The following is a 23,718-nucleotide window of genomic DNA, read 5'->3' as shown; positions in this document are numbered from 1 at the left end:
TTGTATTCACCTCAACCTCTACTGCCACCACCGTCTAAACTATTCATAACCGCCATGATCCAACAAACTGCACCACAATCAAATACCCTCCTCCACTGTTACCATCGCCGAACACCATCTATATCCCTTACCACAATGAGACACCTACCTCTATCGATCACCATTAACACACCAAATAAAAAGGGTAACTTTGTTGTCCATTACAAACACGATAACATGACATATTCTTCGTCGAATTATTAGATGCATACAACATTAGAACAAACAACATCTTATTACATAAGTTAGGATAAAATCTAACTTGACTTACATCTTACTCTTATTCAGCTCTCCAAGTTCAATTTTTACAATGACCTGTTCCAATTCTGAGAGCATTGCTTATTATTCTATCATGCTAACTGGTGGAACCGCACTTGGTTATTAAAGATATCAGATTCTAAAATAAGGCTATTAATATACATGCAGCATAGTGAAGAACAGTGAGGAAGAATACATGAATATATCATAATCAAGCTCTTCCGGTGCGCCTTCCAACTTTAAGCGCCAATTCAGTATCAATTTTGAGGGAGATATCAAGTGCTTTCACTGAATGAGTCAAGGAACCACTGCAGAAAAGCCATGTCAGTGCAATGGTAAGGAAGCTTGGTGTAGAATATTATGAGAACAAGAGATTTAGTCCCAAAAAAAGTGATTTATTGATGAGTATGCTAACATTGTTCAACAATGCATTTCTGTTTAAGGAATTATGGGAGTACTCTCTTTTTGGCACACCATTTATGATTTATAGTTTTATACAGTGTTTTTTGCTAAAAAAAAATGTTTTCTTCTGGAGTTATGCTAGGGACACACTCTCAAACACACTCTCTTTGACACACTCACATTCATTGGTCCACATCATCTATTTTTTTCAATGCATCACCTGTTAACCGGTTAAACAGGTTACTAGATTTCTTATATTTTTTCAATTTTTTTTTTATAGTAATTGATTATTCATCACTGTCTCCTCCATTAGTAAAAAAATAAATCACTGTCTATACCCAGTAACCCATCAATTTCTCAACCATAGCCAACACAGACTCGCAGGGGACAAGTGGGATAACCACAGGGTTTTCAATTTTTGATAAACCCTTTATCCGAATGTTTCAGCAACTTGGTTTGGTTGAAAGAGAAGAAGAATGGAAAATTGGCGGTGAAGGGGCTACGAGATGCGACCGACAGTGGATGGGTTATGAGGTGCGGCCGACATTGATGCTTAATGCGGCGGCGGTTGGCTTTTCAATCGTTGATTTAGTTTTTTTATTTTTTATTTTTCATTTTTTGATTTGCTTTATTTTTTTGGAGTAATGAATCTTTTAAAAGGGAAATTGGGTTCTGTAACAAAAACCAGAGGGAGAATGAATCACGGTGAAGTTGGTAGTGGGATTCATATGGTAGAGGTGTGAATAATTGATGGAGACAAATCTAAAACTTACCAACAAGAATGAATGTGAGATTTGGTAACTACAACAGATATAAAACTCAAATGTGAAAATAAAAATGTTATAACAGAAACATATTAGAAAACATTGTGGGTAAATTGGATGAAAGCAGCGAACCCTTTTCAAGAAAAAACAAGTGCAGTGGTCGACCAAGAAAACATAGATCTGGAACAGTTTTGGTTGAGATGGTGAGTGAGATAGAAGATGAAAGGTTAATATTCAGATAAAAAATAAATTAAAAAAAAGAAAGAAAATTACAACAGGTAACCGGTGCATCATTAAAAATATATGATGATGTGGTCCAATAAATGTGAGTGTGTCTAAAGGAGTGTGTTAGAGGGTGTGACCCTAGCATTACTCCTTCTGATGATTCATAAACCCAAATATAATTCAATTGATCAAAAATAAATTGAAAAGTTCATTTAGCATGTAAAGAAGAGGATCACAGTTATATATAATCTAGTTACAAAAATTGAGACTTATGGTGCACCAGATTTTTAGGTGCAGCACATGTAGACATGGTTTTATGTTTTATACCGATGTGTGACTTGAAAACAGCGTATTGCATGTGTCCCCCACAAAAGTTGTTAACGTTTTGATCACTGACACGAAATTATCAAAGTTCTTCATTTTGATAATGGGATTCTGTATGTGAAATTCACACTTTGAGGTAAATTCACATTTGAGGTCAATGAGCAGTTTGAAGATTCTCCACAGATTAACCTTATAAAGCTGGAATAAAACTAGCCTCTAGAATGAAGCATCCTATTTGATGCTTCATTCCAGGGGACTAACTTTATTTTACCTTTGTAAGGTTAATCGGTGGAGACTCTAGAGACTGCTCCTTGATACCTTAAATTGAATTTACCTCCACGTGCGAATTTCACATCCAAAATCCCATTATCAAATTTTAAACAATAAAATTATAAAATTCATTAGACAGATGTACATATTCTTTTGTTTTATAAAATTGTTTAAATGTTATATTACCTATCTGAATTACAAGTGCAACCAAAACTGGCGTCACTACACAACTTATACAATTACAAATTCAGTTTTTCAATCAAATATCAAGAAAGATTTCAATCAAACAAAAAGTTTTTCTAGAATCAAAGAGGATTAAGCCTTACATGTGATATCTCTGTCCCAAGAAATTTAAACTTGTTTCTTGTACGCACAAGTTGTAAACACTTGTAACATTCCATAACAAAACTATTTTGCTTAAGTTTGATAACTAAGGGATATTGAAATATCATCCTTCTATACGGATATTGAAATATTATCCTAGTTGTTATTAGAAGCAAACTAAGGGGTGTGAATAAGATGTGGGCCTAGAACCCATATAGCAAAACAAAATAACAGCCCAATTAATTAATTAAAAAATACAATAAATAAATAAAAACACCTAATCCTATCTTTTTTTTTTTATTTTTTTTATAAGCACACCTAATCCTATCCTAGTCATTTCAAATGTGAAGAAAAGGAATCTGCATGAACAAAGAAAAACTAAAAACAACGTAACAATAAAAAAAGCGTAAAACGTGAAAGTGAAATAGCAAGAGAGTGAGAGAAAGACAAACGGCAGCGGCGAGAGAGAAGGAAATCGGCGGCTAGAGGAGTTGGATGCGAGAGAGAGGGATGGGTCGACGGTGGTGGCTGCAGTGGCGGAGGAGAGAGTGGCGGTCGGAGCTGACCGGAGAATGGTGTGCGGAGGCCGGCGGAAACGGCGGCGAACCCTTTCTTCTTCTCCCTCATTCTGTTCCTCTGTTCTTTGTTTCTGTTTTGTTGTTTTTCTTTTTGGTTAGGAGTGGTTGATAGAAGATGGAGGTGGTTGTGGGTTTGTAGTTAAAAATGGTGGTGATGGTGATTAATATGGTGGTGATTATGAGTGAAAGTGGTGGTGTTGGAATGGATTTAGATTGGTAGAAGTTGAAGGTGGTGGTTGTGTTTTATCTCTTCATCCTCACCTTAGTTTTGTTTCTTGTTTATGTTTTTGAAATGGGTGATGGAGATGCTGAGATTTTGAAAGGGATCATGAGTGAAAGATGAAGGTGAGGGATGATGAGTGATGGAGATGGTTTTTCGTTTCTGCCTCTCTGTTTTTAGTTCCCCTCCCTTTCTTGTTCTGATTTTTGGTTCCGTTTTTATTGATAAAATTGAGTTTGGATTATTGTATGCTTTGGCAGAAAAAATGGATTTGCAGAGGTAAAAGAGGAATGAAGTTGCTAAACTTTTGCTTGGAGTGTCGACTTGGTGAAGACTGAGCTTTGTTTTTGAAAAAGTTGAAAAACTCTAGACACTTCTACCTGGGAACATTTGACTAGTCAGTAATATATCAAAATGAGCATGTTGCCATCTCATTTATTGTCACCGGCTAAACATCTTTGTACAGAAATAGAGGTCCTGGGTTTGGTTTAGTGGTGAGGAATTTGGATAGTATGCTAGAGGTCTTGGGTTCGATCTCAACTCCATTGTAAACAAAAAATGAAAAGAAATAGAAATAGTATATGATAGTAAAGATTAGTGAAGTTTTCTTTTCCTTTTTTTCCCATCCAGTATTGTAAAGTTTGAAATAAGCATAAAAACTCAAATCTTCAAAAGAATATTTCACTAAAAGAAAAAGTGTAAAACAAGGAACACACTACGTGTATATTCATATTTACAAAAATATACAGTGTTTTTTGCAAAAAAGAAAATGTCTTCTGATGATTCATAAACTCAAATATAATTCAATTGATCAAAAATAAATTGAAAAGTTCGTTAGCATGTAAAGAAGAGGGATCACAATTATACATATTCTAGTTACAAAAACTGAGTGAGACTCATGGTGCACCAGATTTTTAGGTGGTGCACATGTAGACATAGTTTTAAGTTTTATACCGTTTTGTTACTTAAAAACAGCGAATTGCAAGTGTCCCCTCGCAAAAGTTGTTAATGTTTTGATCTCAGACACCACTACTTAAGACAAAAACTCCAAAAAACAACATCTCTCTAAATGAGGTAATTTATATCTTAGATTAATCAGACTCGTTTTACTTTCACATGAAAATAATGTCCATGCGATAAATTCAACATTACAGGTAGAAGTTGAAGGAAAATTGTTATTTTTTATGATACTAGATATTATGAAGTGTGGTGAAAGAAAATGTTTACCTAGAAATGTAGGTTACTCCACTTTGCCCGATTTGATGTACTGTATCTATGGTAACATTGCCTGAAGCCTGGCAATAAAAATATGACAATAGAAATTAGGTAAGAACATGAAGAGGAAATAATTTATGTTTTTAAACATAAATGATTAATTTGACACGAAAAAAATATCATAATAATCTGAAGCATTTAGTCAACAAATGACACCAATAATACGGATACAGGTTAAATGAAGAAAATTCAATCATGAATACCTCAGTTTCAAATCTCCCATTGACCAACTGCACAGCTTCTTTAAGCATCGATATGTCCACATCTCCATTTGGTAAAGGTACAACCATATTATCCAACATTATTCGAGTTAAAGAAGTTTTTGTTTGAGATGCATAATGTAATACTTCTTCCACTTCCTCAAGAGTCCTTGTCTCAACCTAGGAAAAACGCAACCTTATAATATTATAGCTGCAGCCAGAACTAATTCGTTGACAGCCATACAATGAACACAAATCTACACATACATTCGACTTCATACCAATCAATTCGAGATAGAAAGCTATAACTATGTCATTATCCACAATTAACAGCAATGGATGCATAGGTACGTAAATGAATATCACGATTTTACAGATCATTGCTAGGAAGCTAAGGAAACAAAGATGAGTTAAGGTTTAGATGGGAGTTTAAGCTGTAACTACCCTGCACATATAGCACGTAGGAGTGAAGAACGAAGGGGAGTGGTTGTGAAATCTATTAAAGGAAATGAAAAAAAATGATGCAATGAAGAGAGAGGGATTAAGACAATTATTCTTTGAGGATTAGAGCCTTAGAGAAGCAACGAAGCAGACCCTAAAAAATCTGCAGATATTTCCATCTTTGTTTTCTGTTTGTCAGTGTAACCAAGATAGGTTTTCCCCATTTTTAAGGAGATAGAGCTATTATACAACATTATTAGTTATCAACAAAATTGGTTCCTATCATATTAATGCTGCATCAACAAATCATTTGATAAACAAATCGTCATCAAGTTGCCAAACAGACAAGAACTCATCAGTTGGAACATGAAAGGCATCACAATTTTCACGAAGTCATAAATGAAGAAAAGACCAATCAGACAAAAAAAAAATCGAAACAGAAGAGAACATGTGAAACAATGAAAAAAAGTACTACCTCAACCTCTAATTGGAGGCTATTTTTCTCTAGATACAGGTCGACAGCTTTGAGAGCATTTGTAACACCTCCAGCTGTTGATATATGATTATCTTTTATCATAACCATGTCAAACAAACCCATCCTATGATTTCGACCTCCGCCAATTATTACCTATACAAGGAGATCTACCATAGTTAATTGAGTAAATTTTATACAAAAAAAAAAAAAAAATACAAATAAATGGTCATAAATAAAAGCAACGGAATGGTTCAGAGTACAGACCGCCCACTTATCCAATAAACGTAAACACGGAGCAGTTTTTCTAGTCTCCAATATATATGCAGGGGATGCTGCCTTTGCCATTGCCTGTGGAAAAACATGATACAAGAAAACAAATGATAAATATAAGATAACAATGGTAATTTCACAAATCATTAGGCACGATGGAATGCAACACAACCATCTTTTATCAAATCTGAATTCGTTGCATAAATCAACTTGTTTTTCATATTTGTAACCATAATTTGTTCATTGCATTTATAGAAAACATGGATGAAGCCATATTATCTTCACCAATCTGCCAAATTGTTAGGTCTCGTATGATAACATCCCTAGACAACTGTTAGAACTGGTAATTCACTGAGTTGAATTACTTGTATTATTCACAACAAATGGCTGAGTTCTGCCAATGGGGCAAGAACTACGCCATAGTACAAAATGATGAAGAAGCTGAAAATGAGAACAAACTCTCTAAGGCATTCGAGAGGCATCTTCTCTCCCACACTTTATGACTTACAAAAGTATTGTTTTTTCCCCCTACTAATCGGCTCCTAATTATCCTCTCCTACTGTAACTAACTTCCTTTCTACTAACTAACTTCTGTTGCTTCCTTACTAACAGCTGTACAATTATTTATTCCCCTTAAGTCTTTTTATTTTGTCTAACATACACTTTCTTAACTAATGGGCATTAAAAATCCGATTTTAAGGTGAGGATTGCCTCTACTTATAAACATATATTCAGGCCGTCTCGCAACAGATGTGGAACTCTTAACACACCCCCTCGCGCACAACACTATTGGACTTGGTGAGCGGATATAAATGGCGGGTGGCCCAGTCAGAAACCTAATAGCAGGTAGTCCAACTAATCGTAGAGGAGGCTCTGATGCCATCTTAGAATTGGGAGTTGGGCCTAACTCAATCCTACAAAACCGGCTTGTAGGCTGAGAATTGTCTCTACTTATAAACATATATTCAGGCCCTCTCGCAACCAATGTGGGACTCTTAATAAAAATAACAAAATGTTCTAGTCATGTGGGAAGAAAAACAATTACAACAACCTTGCTCTAAATGGTTTTGTTCTAAATTTTGTTTCTGTTAGAGATCACAAGGGGTGCAGGAGTGTTAACTGTTAAAGGTATATTATAGAAGGAATAAGGCTATGGTTAGTTAAGTAGGTCGACCGGAAGGAAGGTATGCATAAATAAAGGGAAATAGGTAAGAGGGATTTGTAACGGGACTAAGCTCAATAAGATTGTAGGGCAATCAGTTAGGTAACTGTAAGAATACTAGAGAAAAATATTGAAGAAAACAAATATACCTTGGTTAAAGTTGCAATGCCACTCATCCTCTGCATAAAGTTTAGAACTACCCTTTCAGCTACAACAATGTTATGTGCTCGTCCTACATGTGAATAGCTGAAGATTTATAGAAGCCTTTCATAAAACCAAACTAACAATGAACTTTATTCCATTTGGTTTGTAATTATGTTTTCATGATAATTATCTTACCGTAAACTTTCCCAAACTGTATCCCTTTATGGACCAAATCTCCATCCTTTTTAGACCATTCCACCTGATATTTGAATGCATTCCTCAATGATTCAGCCAAGAACTGACCACAAATATAATGATAGGGTATATGCTCATTGCTTCATACCTTTAAAGATGGATCGACCTCATTAAATATCATTTCTGCAAGTGCAATTCCAGCAACAATGCCATCCTCCTTCGCCAAGAAATAAGCTTCCGCTTCCATGTCAAATGGAATGGTGGCCAAGCATGTTATATCACCTACAGTCAAAACATTTCGTAAATTCAATTTCATGCATACAATATAACTGTCAAATAACAGGGAATAATCCGTATTTAACAGAAGAGAAAAAGGTTACATTTTCTAAAATAAAGAAAATAGATGGAAATAATAAAAATAAAACTCATGGAAAAACACGACAGCTATAGCATGAAATTAGAAGAAAGTTTGGACACAAACCTCGATCGCCAGCATCTTCTGCAAGGGCCAACTTGATAATACCCTTCAAATCATAAGTAGGGTGCAAAGGAGGCTTTATTGCAAAGGACTCGTATGAGATCGTCGAATTCGTGACTTCAGTTGCTGACATTTTAACAACCCTTCTGCAGTCTCACACAATTTAGAACAAATTAATCTATAATTAAACACACAACACCAGTGCAGTGACATATATGGAAATATTGCCATCTATAAACAATATAGAATGTTAAATGAGTTTCTATGCATTGAATTTAATCAATTATACATATTACCAATAATAACAAGTTGACCATTACAACAATGATAACAATTTGAAAAGTTAAATATTACCAAGTGATGTGTTTTTGTTTCTCTAATTTTGAAATGCGTTTGTGGCCATGTACCTATGGAAATACGACGTTCGTGGTCCTTGACGTGGATATCAAAAGGGACTATAATTGAATTTGAAGGACTATGAATGACGTATTTCAAAATCAAGAGAACAACTCAGTTGTTTTGAGCTAAAGGTTGAAGGAGTTAAATCTGAGTGAAGGAGAAAAATACTAACATAACAACTTTACCATAAAAAGCAGGAGGACAAAAACAAGTCCCTTTTCAAAGGAGGATTTAAGAGCATCTCTGGTGATAAAATTAAAGGAACCCACTTTACCATAAAACCATAGATGCTGACTAAATTTTATGATACTAATTTTACAACGGTCTCTGACGGGATTCGAACTCGGCATCTTGAGATTAACAAGGTTAACCTCTTACCACTAAGCTAACACTTCAAATGTGATTAACTCTCAAACATCATGTCTCTCTTCAAGATCTCATATTTACTCTTCTACTTTTACACTCTCAAATGAGAAAACAATATTTAAATGTTACAAAACCCTCTTTTAATATTTAAAATTCTAAGATATTGGGCTCAAGTGGTTAATGAGTTCCGCCTAGAACGAACCATTCGGGAGAACCTGAGTTTGATTCCTGGTGGGAACAATTTTTGGTCAGACTTAACCTCACCGTCAAACTCTAGATTACTAGGGCTCCCTTCCCCTTGGAACCAGAGGGTTAATACTTAATAACAAAAAAAAAATCCTTATAAGCCACTAGGTTTGGTCTAGTGGTGAGGGGTTTGGGTAGTACGCTATAGGTTTGGGTTCGATCCTCAGCTCGTTGTAAAACCAAAAAAAAATCCTTATACATGCAATTCTCACTAAATTCATGAAACCTAAAAAATTACAAGTGGCACACAAAAAATAATATTGTATTGTCAAATAAAAAACAAACCTCTAACCTCAAAGCAACTCACTAAAATAGAAATTTAGCAAATTTTGAGCGACAGAAAAAAATATTTAACCTTAATTTTGAAATGGAAGTTAGAAATTAAAGAATTTAGAAGCAGTTGAAGAATTATACCTGAGTTTTGGTTGACCTTGAAGTTTAAGTGAGAATCTGTAAAATTAATAAATTATTAATTAATTAGTATAGTAAGGATAAGAAATAAGAATAAATAAAGACCACAAAAAAAAAAAAATATATATATATATATATTAAAAGAGGTATATGAAAGTGAAAAAACAAACCTGAGTGGAAGTGATGAAAACTTAGTGGTTATGTGTTTGATGTGAAATGGTTGTGGTAAGTAACCTTGTTTGTAGGTAAGAACCATGATCAATCAAACACCAATTTTCAAATCTGTTATCTAAGGGATGAATGATATGATAATATGCAATGCGCAAGCAATTTGGAAAATTGGTTGGAACTAGATTCTGATTCTGCTTTTGAACTCAAAAGCTTCGTTAATTTGTGTGATCCAGCTACTCTACCCATTCCTTTTTGCATATAACAAACAAAAATAATCTCATCCCTTTTTGCATATAAGAAAATTTGGTTGGAATGGGAGACTCTATCCTCCACAAATTTTAGATAAAAATTAGTTGTTAGTCATGTTTAAAATTAATCCAAAAAAAATATCTCAATTTTGATGTGATATAGTTATTTTTTTTACCACTAGTACTCGGTTTATGGAACCGCTTAATTTGGTTTAGGATCAGTTTTGGCTGGTTTGAGTCCCCTCCAAATCACAATTGTGGTGGTCGAATTGTGATTCTCCCCACTAAGTCCAAGCGATAATCACCACTAGACAAACTAACTATGGGTGATGTGACGGAGTTTTTTAGAAGAAGTAGTAATCCACTAAAATTAAATTCCAAGTAAAGTCACTAGGTTTGGTCTAGTGGTGAGAGATTTGGGTAGTATGCTAGAGGTTCTGGGTTCGATTCCTAGCTCATTGTAAATAAAAAATAAAAAATAAAAATTAAATTCACATAATTGTGAGATTCTCGCATTCGAACCCGGATCACGATGTTTGTATTTTTTATCAGTTGAGCTAGCACTTATGGAACGTGATAGTTTTAATCACCGGACAGTGTTACCTGATATGGGTATATTAATTGAATGAGCATGGTTTTATCTCTCTAGCCTCTGTCAACCGTGGGAATGCACATATTATTCTTGTAGTGTTGTGGAAGGTGTTTATCTTGCATCATCCATTGAAGGCTGTACTTTTATTTCTATACCTTAGCATGGCCAAATCTAAGCATGGGAAAGGCATGTAGGTCTCCCATGGTGGGAAACAAATTTCCACCTTTTGATCACAAAGGTCTACCATAGACTATAATAAATTGTCAACACCATATTTTATCCTCTTCATCAAACTTAAAATCAGGAAGAACAAGTCTAATGAACCGGTGCATGTTGTAGTTGAACCGGTGGAAGCAGTCCAGAAAAGAGTGAAACAATGCATGTCCAGAATGCATCGGTGCATGGACCGAACGTGAAAAATCCGAGAGAATCTTGTACCTATACAAGATTGGTTTGAACCGATGCAAAACACGAAAGCTGGAGATCTGGGAGTAACTTGAATCGGTGCATGACCAGAATGCACCGGTGCATGCACACATGATTTGAAGAAAATCTATTTTGATTATGGCATACAGTATGCCACCAACACAAATGTTAGGGTTTTAGAGAGAAATAAGAGGGGTTGTCTCTTGGTATAATTCTAGGGTTTGACAAAAGGTTATTGAATTCATCTCGGAAAGCACTATATCAAATTGAGTCTCTTGGCCATGGGAAGAGATTCGGGATAAGGGTAGAGTTAGGTTTGAAGACTGATTCTTGTAACCCCCTTGGGAAACTCTTTGTAAAGGTACTCTATTAGATTCGGTCATTTTTTACCGAATCGAGTAAACAAATATTATGTGTTTTTCTTGTTCTCTTTCTCCTTCACTTGGTTATATTTGTTTGGATTATTATTACTATATCTCTATTCCGCTTATTATGGTTGTTTGATTAATTTGCTCCACACATCAAGTACTATTAGTGTGATATTAATCGAATTCACAACACCTATAAACTCGCTTTGATAAATTTTTAAAAGATACATATGTGTAGATTAAAATTATTAGAAAGTTTTTTATGTAACCCCTTCACTAAGTGTGTTTAAGGGACAAACTTAAATCATTGATCTACCGAAGAGATATTTACTATTTAAGTGTTCTAAATGGACAAATACAACCCATTGATCACCTTAAAACCTAGAAATATTTAATTGTTTTTTAAATTGCATGAGCTATATACATTATAAATTGATCAAGCCGTATGATATTTGTTACATACGAAGAGAGAAAAAATGGTGAAAACTCTCAAGTTAATTTTCACAATACTTTTATTTCTATTCCCGTTTCTTACTACAAAAGAAGCTGCCATTACTCCAAAAATTATTACAACATCTTTCACATGTAAATCTGTTAATGATTGTCCTGTAATAAATGTAGCCAAAATGTACATTGCTATATGCATGATGGGCTATTGTCATAGAATGACTTTCGATCCATAGAAAGTAGACAAACGCCATATGTGGTGAGTTCTGGATGCAGATTTCCTGCAGTAGATTTTCACAAAGTTTTCACACAGTTTTAAATCTGGACCGTTGATGATAGATCAGACGGTTCAGATCAACACAGTTGAAAAATCACATGAAACAATCTCTACCACAGGTTTTTCATCGGATGGCTGTAATGCAAAACTGCGTGGAAACTGTGTCAAAATGAACTGCAGGATATCTATTTCCGTGAGTTCTCACGGTAGCAATCAATAATTATATTTTTAATTTTTTGTTTCTTAATTTCACGCACCTTGCAACTTTTACTTTGTACTCAAAAATGTTAGTAATGAAATGAAATTAGATTGTCTTCTTTCTCTCTTGATTTAAAAAATGTATTTTTCAACTGCAGTTGTTTAAACTGTTCAAATCGTGATCAGACGGCTATAAAACGACGGCACAGAAAAATCGACTGCACCTAATTAATCTATTTCGATATACAAACATGTATTTCAAGTTCTGACATATTGGTGGACATGAATTTCAAAAGTCCCATTTTGTCATGTTTTCTAAAAAGTCTGCTGCTGTTCTTATATTCAACTTAAATAATTGTTTTCACACATTCTTTGTTCCAAAAAACTAGTAATTTTTCACTAGTAAAAGCAGCTTCATGATGTTTTATAAATTTTCATTCATACGGCGTTGAAAACCTGCAAAGAGATTAATATTATAACATTTTTCGTGCTCCATGATGATGGAACAAAATTTCAACATCCAACATTTATATTTAATACTCTTGTGTATATATATAATTAGATTACATTATATATTCTAGCTAGCTACATCATAAAGCATTGATAGAGTTTGTAATTTGTCTCATTTAGGAGAAGTGAAATAAAGCTAGCCATGTTGAATCATCAAAGATTTTGTTTAAATTCAGGTTTGGTTATTTTTGTTGTAGCATTGCTTATTGTTTCAAGAGTTGAGTGTATTAGAGACTTCAAAAGCTTATTTGAAAATCAATTACCAAAAGGGCCAGTTCCACCATCTGCACCTTCTGAATGCCACAATAAGCTTAACCCTTTCAAAGATAACAAAGTTTCATTTCCAGATGATTATTATATTAGGTGTCCATAATGAAGATGTGAGCAACATGTGTAGGGATGTAGTTTTTTTTTTTTTTGGTAAATCGGGTATCATCATCAGCATGTAATTGGCAAGACCAATTCTTCGATTTGAGCATGACCACAATGGACAGATAGACACTCTCTCAAGAGTTTTAATGCTTTTCTATTTTCAGAGTCGAATTTGAACTGGTGACATCTGGTTGCCAAAAGAGACGTGTATTATTTCATACGAGCACTCTTGTGTAGTTTTGTCATTTTTTTTTGTGCCCTTGAATCCTACAATTGTATGAGGACAAAATCAGCTTAAGCAATGTTAGTTTGAGTTTCAATAATTTATTTTCTTTGTTTAGTGATTATATATATACATGATCAATATTGATCATCAAACTATAATTGGTTTGTTAATTTTTCAGCTTAAACCTTTTCTTATAATTTCTTGTTTTAAAACATTCAAGACAAGTAAATAGTGTCCATATAACATTAGAAATCATATGTTTTCTTTTATGGTGTTAATAACAAACAAACAACTAGCCTTGGAGAGTCATGTAGTGATGTAAATAAAAAAAAAAAAATTATATGTTGCAAGAGAAAACAAAACAAAGTACAACTATTATGAAGGAGTAAATATTTAACATTAAGAAAAAGTAATAGCATTGATTTGAATATTAATTACTACTCATTGAAATGAAAAGAATGGTGAGATCAAGATTGTGCAAATGTATTGTTGCTAAATGGTACTGTACAACATTTCAATTAGAACTTAGAAGCAACAATAATTGGCAAAGCAATAATGGAACTCATGTTTATCATGCAATATGTATTGATTAAATAAAACCTGAACTTTGAAATATGTGCAAAAAGTTTGGTATTTAATGATACTTGAGAGGTACTAGTTAACGATGAATCATTCGGAAAGTCTTGAGTTTGAATTCAGACTGAAACAATTTTTGATGAAGTTTTATTTATTTTTCAATCAAATTTTAAAGGGTCATGTTAACATGTGCACCAAGGGCACATGTTAAGATTCTAAATATAGAAAATTGCATTTAATGTTAAAAAAAAAATTTAATGTTTAAAAAGTTAAATGCACAAATTTCAATATATTATTTCTACTTTTGCTTCCTTAACACGTGTCTTTGGTGTACATGTTAACATTTTCCAATTTTAAATTATCCATATCTTCTAAAAACTGAAGAGAAAAAAAAAGAAGAAAAAAAAAAAAAAGACAAAATAGTATTTGCAAAGGTGGAAGCAATGTGTGCTTGAATTTTAGGAGTAAGATAATGGGGGTGTGAAAGGAATATGTCCTCAATATTGTACACACTTTTGATTTTGAGAACTTTAAACGATTGAGATTTTCTTTTGTCATCCTACTGATTCTGGGGCGCACTCTATGAAATTACCAAAATATTTTTGTCCGCTACTTAGGTAGCGGACACCCCTCAAAACATCATATCTTTATAACGTCCGCTATTTAAGTAGCGGAAGGGTAAAATTGAAAAATTGTAGGGCGCACGATTAACCAATAGGATGGGCAAAAGTAATTCTCATGGCTAATTGGTTATGCCTGTTAGTGGACCCAATTTACAAACATATTTGTATTAGTATATCATCATGTTTTCGTTACATTAATGCAACAAAAAAAAATTGGTGACTCCCTTGTCAATATTTCATGCCCGTATACCTTCTTTGTTCATTGACCTTTTGTTGTTCAATATTTTTGCTTGACTTTTTATTTGATTTTTTCCTGCATTTTTTTTAGTTTAGTCCTTTTTCATGCTTTTTTTATAGGATACATCTTTTCATGCTATATCTATGCTTATAATATATGATTTAATTTATATATTATTGACATTGTAATTTTTTACGCTTGAAATCATCAAACTATACCATAATACTATTTCTTTTTAGGCTAATTTATAACATATGTCTACCAATATCTATTTTGTGTAATGTAATTGGAAGCAAATGTAAAAATAATGTTGTTGGTGCATTGAAATAAATCTCTATAATTAAATAAGAATATCCTTGTCTTATTTAAGAGTATGATGAAAAAACATTCATCCATTCTAAATCGTCAAATTGCCTAATCTTCTTGAGGAGAAGAGAATCATTAGCCAGCTGCCACCAAACCAATTGTGGTTGTGGAGTTTGATTCAATGACAATATTAGTAAACACATGAGTATTTGCCAAACAAAAACAATTGTAAATGGCATGAAACATGGCTTGTAAATTAGAAATAATTCCAATAAAAACCATTAAAAACCAAGAAGGGAGTTGCCTTTGATGTTGCACATGATATCTCAAGTACAGTAATATTCATTTAGATTGTTGAAGGAGCTTTCGTCTATGTCGGTTTTGGTAGAAAAATTTGTTTTAAATTATTTGTTATTTCCAAAGTTCAATCCAACAATAAATATTAGTTTGTCAATAATACTCTTAAATAATTAAAAAGAAAGAAAAAATTCATCAAAAGTAACATTTTTTTTTGTTTAACATTTTCCTTTATTTATTTAGTACGTGTAGATAATTTTAAAACACAACCAAAAAGAAGAGACAAAGTATTAACATAAAAAAATCTTAAAACTAACAGTTATATATAGAAAAATGTAGATTTAATTGCACTTTTGGCACCTTAAGTTTGACAAACTTGCAATTTTGGCCTCATAATTTTTAAAATAACACTTTTAGCCTCCTATCTTTACCTCATTTGTAAAAGACCAATTTTGACCAAATCAATTTGACAGCTGAGTCATTTAAGTGATTTGTTACACCAGAGTTGACTTGGTCAAAATTAACTTTTTGCAAAGAACACCCAACATACATACATACATATGCACACTCCAAAATGTGAAATATTCATCTTAATTGGAGCTTTTTGGTGGTAGTCGACCAACAACCATCAGTTGCCGACTCGTTGGTAAGGCGAGAACTTCAAGCCAGATTTTAGGTTCAGGTGGCACACGCCCCCCCCCCCCCACACAAGCACCACCCGACGAAGGGGGGACGTGGAAAGCTACAGGCCCTTCGACCCTTCTTTCTAAATGGTGGTGCTCGGAGCACCCCATCTTGTCATTTCGTTGTTGCTCATTCTCGTTAGGGTTAAGCCGAAGTCTTTGGCGTATCCTTCTCCGTGCCCGCTCACGCTTTGCTTACCTATTGCTTATCTTTCTGAATGTCTCGACTTTCTTTCTCAAAAAACCGAACTAAACAGGGGTGCGAAAATAGCAATAATTAAATGAATATGATCTTGTCAATAGGTAGTTTGGCGAAGTCACACTAAATAGAGGGCTAGAACTGTTATTTATTATGGGCCAAAATTATAAGTTTGTAAAACTTAAAGGTCAAAATTACAATTAAACCAAAATTATAAAACCACATTACAAATGATCATTCATTTGTTTTTCATATGGAACAAAGCATTAGAATTAAGAACCACCTTAAACTCTTATTAAGAGTATGGTACAAATCATCAAAATGATACAATTTTCACTCCTAAGAAACCTAACATAAATACAAACATAATTAAGCTACACCTATACCAAACATGTTGGGATTAAAAATACAAACTACCTCAAACATATAAACACTCAATTGATCTTCTTATTCATATTCTTCGCAAGCTGACCCATTTGAAACCTCCAATACAAGAAATAAACCAACCCAAATCCAATCATAACATAAATCCAAATATTCTCATCTTCACTTTCCTTAGGTGACTTAATCTCCTCAATTCTAAAATTCTCCCTTTCTACTTTTCCCAAAATACCCTCTCTCATATACCCAAACAAAACATACATCTTATCCCTCTCCCTAGCAACAACAGAAGTAGGACACCCTTCATCATCACCAAGGTCAATTTCGTCATAAACCACACCTTCCCCCCATCCATTATTACTCTTTAAAAGCCACAACTTATTTATTTCTGGTGAAACAACCAAAACGACACCATCACTTCTCAAAACGACACCATCAGGACACGTGAGATCTTTGTTAAGAAGCACGTGCCTAACAGTACCATCATCCACATCAACCTTAAAAATCTTGCCCGTATTGGATTGCGCCACTAAAAGATAACCACCGCTGCTGACGTAAGCAATTCCGTTAAGTCCAAACAAACTATACGGTGTATCGCGGTCCACTGGATGTTCCGTGAACCTCCGCGATTTGGAGAAAATCGATGCTTCTCCTTTATCATTGATTTTCCAGATGAAGTTTCCGATTGAGTTTGTTACATAAGCGTTGCCGTTGGAATCAACAGCAACGTCGTTAGCAAGAGCGGGTTCATCGGATGGAAGAATCGAGAGGAAGAGACGGTTGCCGGAGTTGAGATCATAAGCGGCGAGTGCGTTGAAAGGAGGAAGAGGCTGAAGAGCGTGAATTACAGCGAGGATACGGTTGTTGCGTGAATCGACGGTTAGACCTAAAACGGTGACATTTTCTGGTAAGGATGTGTCAGTGATTAGGGTTTCGACGATTCCTGCATCTGAGATTGATGAGATTGTGCGGTGATGAAGGGATCCGACGAGGAAGTGTTGTTTTTTGGAGTCCCATGCGAGGCTTTCTGGATAGAGATTTGGTGATCGGAAATTGATGACGTGGGAGTTTCTGGCGAGGACTTTGATAATTGGGGATGAAATTTGGATTAGGATGAAGAAGATGATAAGGGAGTGTTTGGATGAGTGAATTGACATGGTTAAGTTTCGATTAACTGGGTTTTTGTTTTTGGATTTGAAACTTTGTTCAATATTGGGACTGAGGTTACAAAGACTATGTAGAGAGCATGTTTATGTGCAGTCAGAGACGTCAAAATTTTATAACAATAATTTTATATCTTGTTTATTTATAACAGATTCAATCTTTATCTTTTTAACTTCTGTAAAAAAAAAAAAAATAATATTTTTATGAATTTTTTTAAGTTGATTATTTATCTTATTCATTTGTAACATAATGAAAAATTTGAAATAGAGATGTACGTTAAAGGATTTGAAATTTGAATCAATCCTAATGACTTCTAATTCATCATTTCCTTTATGGATTATTGCTTTTCTAACTTCATAAATATTGAAATTTAATACTTGGGTGTTGTCAATTTTAAACCTCAAACATGTTTGATCAATGTTTTCTTAGAGGTAGATTTTCAAAACTCAAAACCAATTTTAATTTTAAGTTTTGAAATTTTAAAAGCCAAAATCAATTTGTTCGAGTTCTAAAGCACGATACATGAAAAATTTGTGTTTATTCTGGTGAATGTAAAACCGTCGTTGGAATATTGACAGCAATGAAAAAGGTGGATGTATTGGACGTTGGAACAATGGCAGCGTTTGATAATTTATGTAATAACCTAATTCCATCATAAAATGAAATAATATATATGGATGGCCAATTTGAATATGTAATGCGTGAGGCTGAATTGAGCATTGAAAAAGGAAAATAAAATATTTGTCTCATAAAGGAAATAAAAGAGTAGAATATTGAAAAATTACACGAATGAGTTTTAGAGACGTCAGCAACAGAACGATGGTATGGTCGTCAGAACACTATAGTGGCAATGTAGTCTTCGGAACGGTGGCGACGGCGGTCGTTAGAACATGGATAGTGTTGCTAAGGAAAAGGGAGATGAAGGAGTGGTGAAGGAAGATGTGATAAGGTAAAAATAGAAATCAACAACTAAAAACAAAAACTCTATTTTTTATTTTGAATTTTAGTCAAAAACTATTTTGAGAATAAATAAAAATTAAAATGAGTTTATTTGCGTTTTTCTTTTTGGTGATTGTTGCCAAAAAATTTAAATCTTTTGCCTTAATCCAAATATTTAAATTAAAACATAATTAAGATTGCTGTTCAAAAAAAAAATCATAATTAAAATTTTAAAAATTGGTTACAAAAGGCCCAAATCAATTTTTGAAACCCATTTTTAAGCCTTACTTTATCTTCTTCGAAACATGGAGATGGATTACCAACATGACAGATCCTCAGAGGAGATTGTCGGATGAGTTGCGCTCGTTGAAGTGGTGACTTGTGATAGAGGGAAGAGGATGGAAGGCATAACCATACAACCTTGAACTCACAGTGTGGATTGCAACGCCGACACAATTGTTGCATGAATTGATTGCTAGACCTAAAATGGTGGCGTTTTTTGGTAAAGATTTGTTGAAGGCATAACCATACAACCTTGAACTCACCACATCCCAAATCTGAGATTGATGATGTGACGATAGAGGGATCGAACGACAAAGTGCATGTTGTTTCTTTGTTCCAGTATGCAATTAAGCTAACTAAAGATGAAAATGGAAGATCTATCGATGCAACTATTTACAAACAAATAGTGGGGGTGCCTCACGTATATGACATCTACAAAACTTGACCTATCATTTTTAGTTCGCTTGATATCTAGAACGTACCATGAGCCTTGACCTAATGTACAAAAAAGGATCAGTAGTTGATAACATGCAAGGTTGGTCATATTCTAATTATGCCGGTGACTTTTATGACATGAAAAGTACCTCAAATTATGTTTTCATTCTTAACTCGACCGCAATTTCATGGCATCCAATAAAAATCCTATTGTAACCCTATCCACAATAGAAACAGATTTTGTAGCTGCAACATGTGATGTGATTGTCACAAGACAAATATGGCTTAGAAGAATTTAGCATCAACTTGGACAAAGTCAAGTGAAAAGTATTGTCATTTCTTGTGACAATAACTCACATATATTAAACTCTTTAAAAATCCTATTATACATAGTAGCTGTAAGCATATTCATATGTAATACTATTTTCTTTAAGATCTTATTAAAGTCCGAGTTATTAAACTGAATCATTGTATCTCTCAAGATCAAATGATATCATGACAAAGCCTCTAATAAGATTGAGTCATTTTGAAGCTAAGAGAAAGACTTGGTATATGTTACTTGTTTGTGATAAATTGATCATTTGTATGATGTTTAGTTTAGGGGAGAGTTTTGTTAGGTATTTTTGTGCAAAATTTTGTTAGGTATTAAAGAACCTAATTTTTTTGTTTTTAGTTAATTTGTATGCAATGTTTAAAAATTATTTTATACATTTTGTTTAGCAAATTTTTTTTGGTCAATTTTTTTTTATGCATAGACTAATAGGGGCGATTCCACGCAAAATTGTGGGATTTTATGATTTTCATTATATTACAAAAATGTTTTAATTTTCTTTCTAAAGTTAAGATTTATGTCCCTCAATTGTTTATTCTCCTTTTCATAAATAAATTTTTAGCTTTATAAGAAAACTCTAGTTCCTAGTGGCATAGGGGTGTATATTAGAAAATTAATAAATACGTGCTAATATAAACTCTATCTCGTTAATCACGACAAACATTGTCCAATCAATATTATGCAAGCAAATATTTGGTGGAGCATTATTTTCATAACAATCTACAAGTGCCATCTTGTAACCAAAAGAAAATCTACAAGTGCCATCTAATAAATATATTTAACCAATTATTAATTTGTTTGCTAGTTGACAATCTATTATTTAATTTGTTTGGTTTCTTTAACAAGTATCATAATCTGAACCTTGCTTGTGAATTGAACTATTAATTTTATAGTCACAAATTAATCTTCTATTTAAGGGAATGTATTACCACCTTAATTATGAGTAGAAACAATATTAGAGACCATAGACATGGCTTTAATTGGGAAAGTGGAGACTGAAGTAGAGATTCAAGCACCTGCTTCTAAGTTCTATAATTTTTATAGAAAGCAACTTGAACATCTTCCTAATATATCCACACACATACATGGTGCTAGAGTGCATGAAGGTGACTGGGAAACTGTTGGTTCTGTCAAACACTATGAATATACAATAGGTAATTATATATATGTTTCATAGTTTTATTTTATTTATTGCCCAAAGTAGTGGACAAAAAAACATTATAACTTAGAACTTAGTGTACATAAAAATAGTCAATTCAAAATCTAGCTAATTATTATTGATATTGTCTCGGGAAAGTTGATAACATGACTTTGTACATAAAATAAAATTTGAGTTTGATTCCTGGCAACGTTCGTTACCATGTAAAAAACTAGATGTCTCGCTGTTAATTCAATGATTATTAGTCTCATAAAGTCATAGTAAACTAAAAAGGGTCTTATAACTGTGGGGATTCTTTGAAACGCCTACGATTGCACAAAAACCCTAATTACAATTGGTTAAAAGAATTAAAGAATTAAAATTATTTTCTTGATGCAATAAAAAAGTAAATTGCATTATATATATACAAATCCTTTAAAAACTTGTTAATCTCTGCAGATGGAAAAAAAATAAGTGCTACCATAATAATTGAGAGTATTGATGATGACAATAAGGTAATCACATATAGCATAATTGATAAGGAAGTGACTGGGGATTACAAGAGTTTAAAGGGAATAATACAAGTGATTGATAAAGAACATGGTGGTGGTGGGATTGTAAAATGGGCTTTTGAGTATGAGAAGCTAAAGGAGGACATTACAGGTGTATCTCCAGAATCATACTTGGACCTTGCTGTAAAGGTAGCAAAAGAAATTGATGCTCATCTTGTCAAGGAATAGCAACAAAGATGAAGATAGTGTGATTGACGAGTGCTATATATTGTCTATAAAATAAACGTTTTTTTTTTTGCTTTCTAATAAACGCTTTGTTGTAATAGATAAATGCAACCGAATGAAATGTTTCGTGTGTATAAGTAAATGGCTAATGAATGCTTGTAAAATGTTTGATTTAAATAAAAATATTAATGCGTTGTTTATAATGATTTTTGGTTTATACTATAAAAAGTTGGTAGAGACATTGCATTGCATTATATATGTAGAAGGTTGGAGTTAGAGCTGTAAAAAGGGCCTTAAGGGGCCGGCCCTTTAAGGGGCGGACCCACTTATTCCTGATTATTAATTTTATTTAAATTTTAAACACAGTTTTTTTAGGGTGCCGATCGTGGACAGTGCTGATTGAAGAAAAAGAGAATAAGTTCACGACACTAGAAAAATTGTTTAAAATTTAAATAAAATTAATAATCAGGAATAAGTGGGTCCGCCCCTTAAAGGGCCGACCCTAAGGCCCTTTTTACAGCTCTAGTTGGAGTTCGAATCCCAGTCATCACATTTATCATCTTAAGGTGAAATTTTTAACCACAGACCAATTGACGAAGAAAAAAAAAAGAAAGAAAGTTGACAAATTTTGACTGTACAAACAAGTAATTTTTGCTATTAATTTATTAAGAAAGAGAAAATTTCATTTAATAAATGTTTTTAGTTTTTATAAAGGTACAAATGATGAAAATAACATCATTAATTGTACTTTGATTTCTTAAAGAAAACTAAAATTTGGGAAAAAAATATTAAGTTAGGAACGGAGAGAGTAATGTTTTTTTTTTCCCAAGCAAAACTAACCAGGGAGCAACTACTAGCGTAGTGTTAGAGTAAGGACAATATAATTGGACTGGGTTCCATACCAACATGGCAACATGCTAAAATTCCTATTTGTTTTAAGAGTATTTTTTTTTCGCATCCTTCTAAATAAAAAGAATTGGTGTGGGTCATTTTCGTGCAACTGGATTGCACTGGTTTATACCGGTTTAAGGTAACATATTCAAAGCTATGACTGAACCTTTATCAAGGGTAGGGTTGAGAATAGGTCAGGTTAGGCTTTGAAAAGCCTTAGCCCGACGTTAGATTTTTTTTCAAGCCTAGGCCTGGCCTGCGGCCTGTCAAGTTATCTCTTTTTTAGCTTAGCCTGAGCCTTTTTAAAAGTCTGGTCTGACCTTGTAGTCAATACGATTAGGACGATGCAAATCCATCAAGTATGCTAGGCTACTAATTAATTTATTGTCAAATTGTTTGGTAAGCACTATTAATCGATGTAGTCCGCAACAACCAAAATATACACTTTAAGTTAGCAAAGCGTGAAAACATGTTAGATCTTCAATATCCAAATTCTTCAATTGTTGAAACAGCAAAACACATCCAAATTACCCCACGAAACAATGGCTAACATCAAATCTTCAATGTGACTTGTGTCTCCTCCTTTTCAACCTTCAATCCGAAATAAAAAGTAAAATGAGAGATGGAGAGCTGTGCGAGAGAGATAGATTCGAGGGAGAGATGGAGGCAGAGAGAGTGATAGATGGCGGAGATATGGAGGCAGAGAGCTCCCTGCTGCGCGAGAGAGATGGTATTAGGGTTTCTTTCTATTTGTGAATTGTGATGAAAATATTTTGTATTTTTATAAATAATAATTTTTTTTGACAAGATATAAATAATAATTATATAAATAAATATAAATAATTATTATTAAATATATATAAACAGGCCATACCGTCCTATTAGGTTTAGTAGGCTTTTCTTAAAGCCTAGGCCTGGCCTATTTACACAAATAGGCTCTTTTTAAAGCATTGGCCATGCCTTTTTAATAAACTGATCAGACTTAAAGAGGTCAGGCCGCAGGCCCCAAGAGGCCAGCCTAGCCTATTTCCAACCCTAATCAAGGGTCTGGTTTTTTGTTAGATCGGGCCAATACAGTTTTTAAAACATTGCCTAAAACAATGTTAATTGGTTGTCCATTATGGGTCCATCAATTTTGGTTTATTGTCGTCTTTTCTAAATTTGTTGTTTTGTAAGTGTGAAATGAAATAAGTTTCA

General features: G+C 33.5%; 3 protein-coding genes across 4 annotated transcripts; 1 reads left to right on the top strand and 2 right to left on the bottom strand.

The window, feature by feature from the left end:
* Nucleotides 1-176: 176 nt before the first annotated feature.
* Nucleotides 177-10,011, bottom strand: LOC123906411 (nicotinate-nucleotide pyrophosphorylase [carboxylating], chloroplastic). Of its 2 annotated transcripts, none has more exons than XM_045956312.1 (11): nt 9,637-10,011; nt 9,470-9,505; nt 8,048-8,190; nt 7,715-7,848; nt 7,567-7,630; nt 7,377-7,459; nt 6,060-6,143; nt 5,796-5,948; nt 4,883-5,059; nt 4,632-4,699; nt 177-605 (listed from the first exon to the last, which is right to left on the bottom strand). In XM_045956312.1, exons 1-11 carry the CDS (start codon nt 9,720-9,722, stop codon nt 509-511), a joined length of 1,125 nt encoding a protein of 374 aa, XP_045812268.1. In that variant the 5' UTR covers nt 9,723-10,011; the 3' UTR covers nt 177-508. The 2 variants fall into 2 exon arrangements, with proteins under 2 accessions (XP_045812268.1, XP_045812275.1); XM_045956319.1 differs by having other exon boundaries at nt 8,048-8,187; nt 9,637-10,006.
* Nucleotides 10,012-16,489: 6,478 nt separating this feature from the next.
* On the bottom strand, nt 16,490-17,877 carry LOC123898937. Its single transcript, XM_045949984.1, has one exon. The coding sequence runs from the start codon at nt 17,759-17,761 to the stop codon at nt 16,658-16,660; it is 1,104 nt and encodes a 367-aa protein (XP_045805940.1). The 5' UTR covers nt 17,762-17,877; the 3' UTR covers nt 16,490-16,657.
* Nucleotides 17,878-20,638: 2,761 nt separating this feature from the next.
* Nucleotides 20,639-21,845, top strand: LOC123896911 (MLP-like protein 28). The gene is made up of 2 exons (XM_045947335.1): nt 20,639-20,909; nt 21,353-21,845. Exons 1-2 carry the CDS (start codon nt 20,726-20,728, stop codon nt 21,631-21,633), a joined length of 465 nt encoding a protein of 154 aa, XP_045803291.1. The 5' UTR covers nt 20,639-20,725; the 3' UTR covers nt 21,634-21,845.
* Nucleotides 21,846-23,718: the final 1,873 nt, after the last annotated feature.

The sequence above is a fragment of the Trifolium pratense genome, linkage group LG1 (assembly GCF_020283565.1).
Source record: "Trifolium pratense cultivar HEN17-A07 linkage group LG1, ARS_RC_1.1, whole genome shotgun sequence".
Lineage (NCBI taxonomy): Eukaryota > Viridiplantae > Streptophyta > Magnoliopsida > Fabales > Fabaceae > Trifolium > Trifolium pratense.
This window is presented reverse-complemented; position numbering and strand designations above follow the sequence as displayed.

What these genes read in the sequence shown, in the direction of transcription:
- LOC123906411 (XM_045956312.1), bottom strand. Translation starts at nt 9,722, where the DNA reads ATGGTTCTTACCTACAAACAAGGTTACTTACCACAACCATTTCACATC. An exon ending in AGGTCGATCCATCTTTAAAG is followed by an intron (nt 7,631 to 7,714) that starts GTATGAAGCAAT and finishes TTCAAATATCAG; the next exon opens with GTGGAATGGTCTAAAAAGGA. An exon ending in GTTTATTGGATAAGTGGGCG is followed by an intron (nt 5,949 to 6,059) that starts GTCTGTACTCTG and finishes CTCCTTGTATAG; the next exon opens with GTAATAATTGGCGGAGGTCG.
- LOC123896911 (XM_045947335.1), top strand. Translation starts at nt 20,726, where the DNA reads ATGGCTTTAATTGGGAAAGTGGAGACTGAAGTAGAGATTCAAGCACCT. An exon ending in ACACTATGAATATACAATAG is followed by an intron (nt 20,910 to 21,352) that starts GTAATTATATAT and finishes TAATCTCTGCAG; the next exon opens with ATGGAAAAAAAATAAGTGCT.
- LOC123898937 (XM_045949984.1), bottom strand. Translation starts at nt 17,761, where the DNA reads ATGTCAATTCACTCATCCAAACACTCCCTTATCATCTTCTTCATCCTA.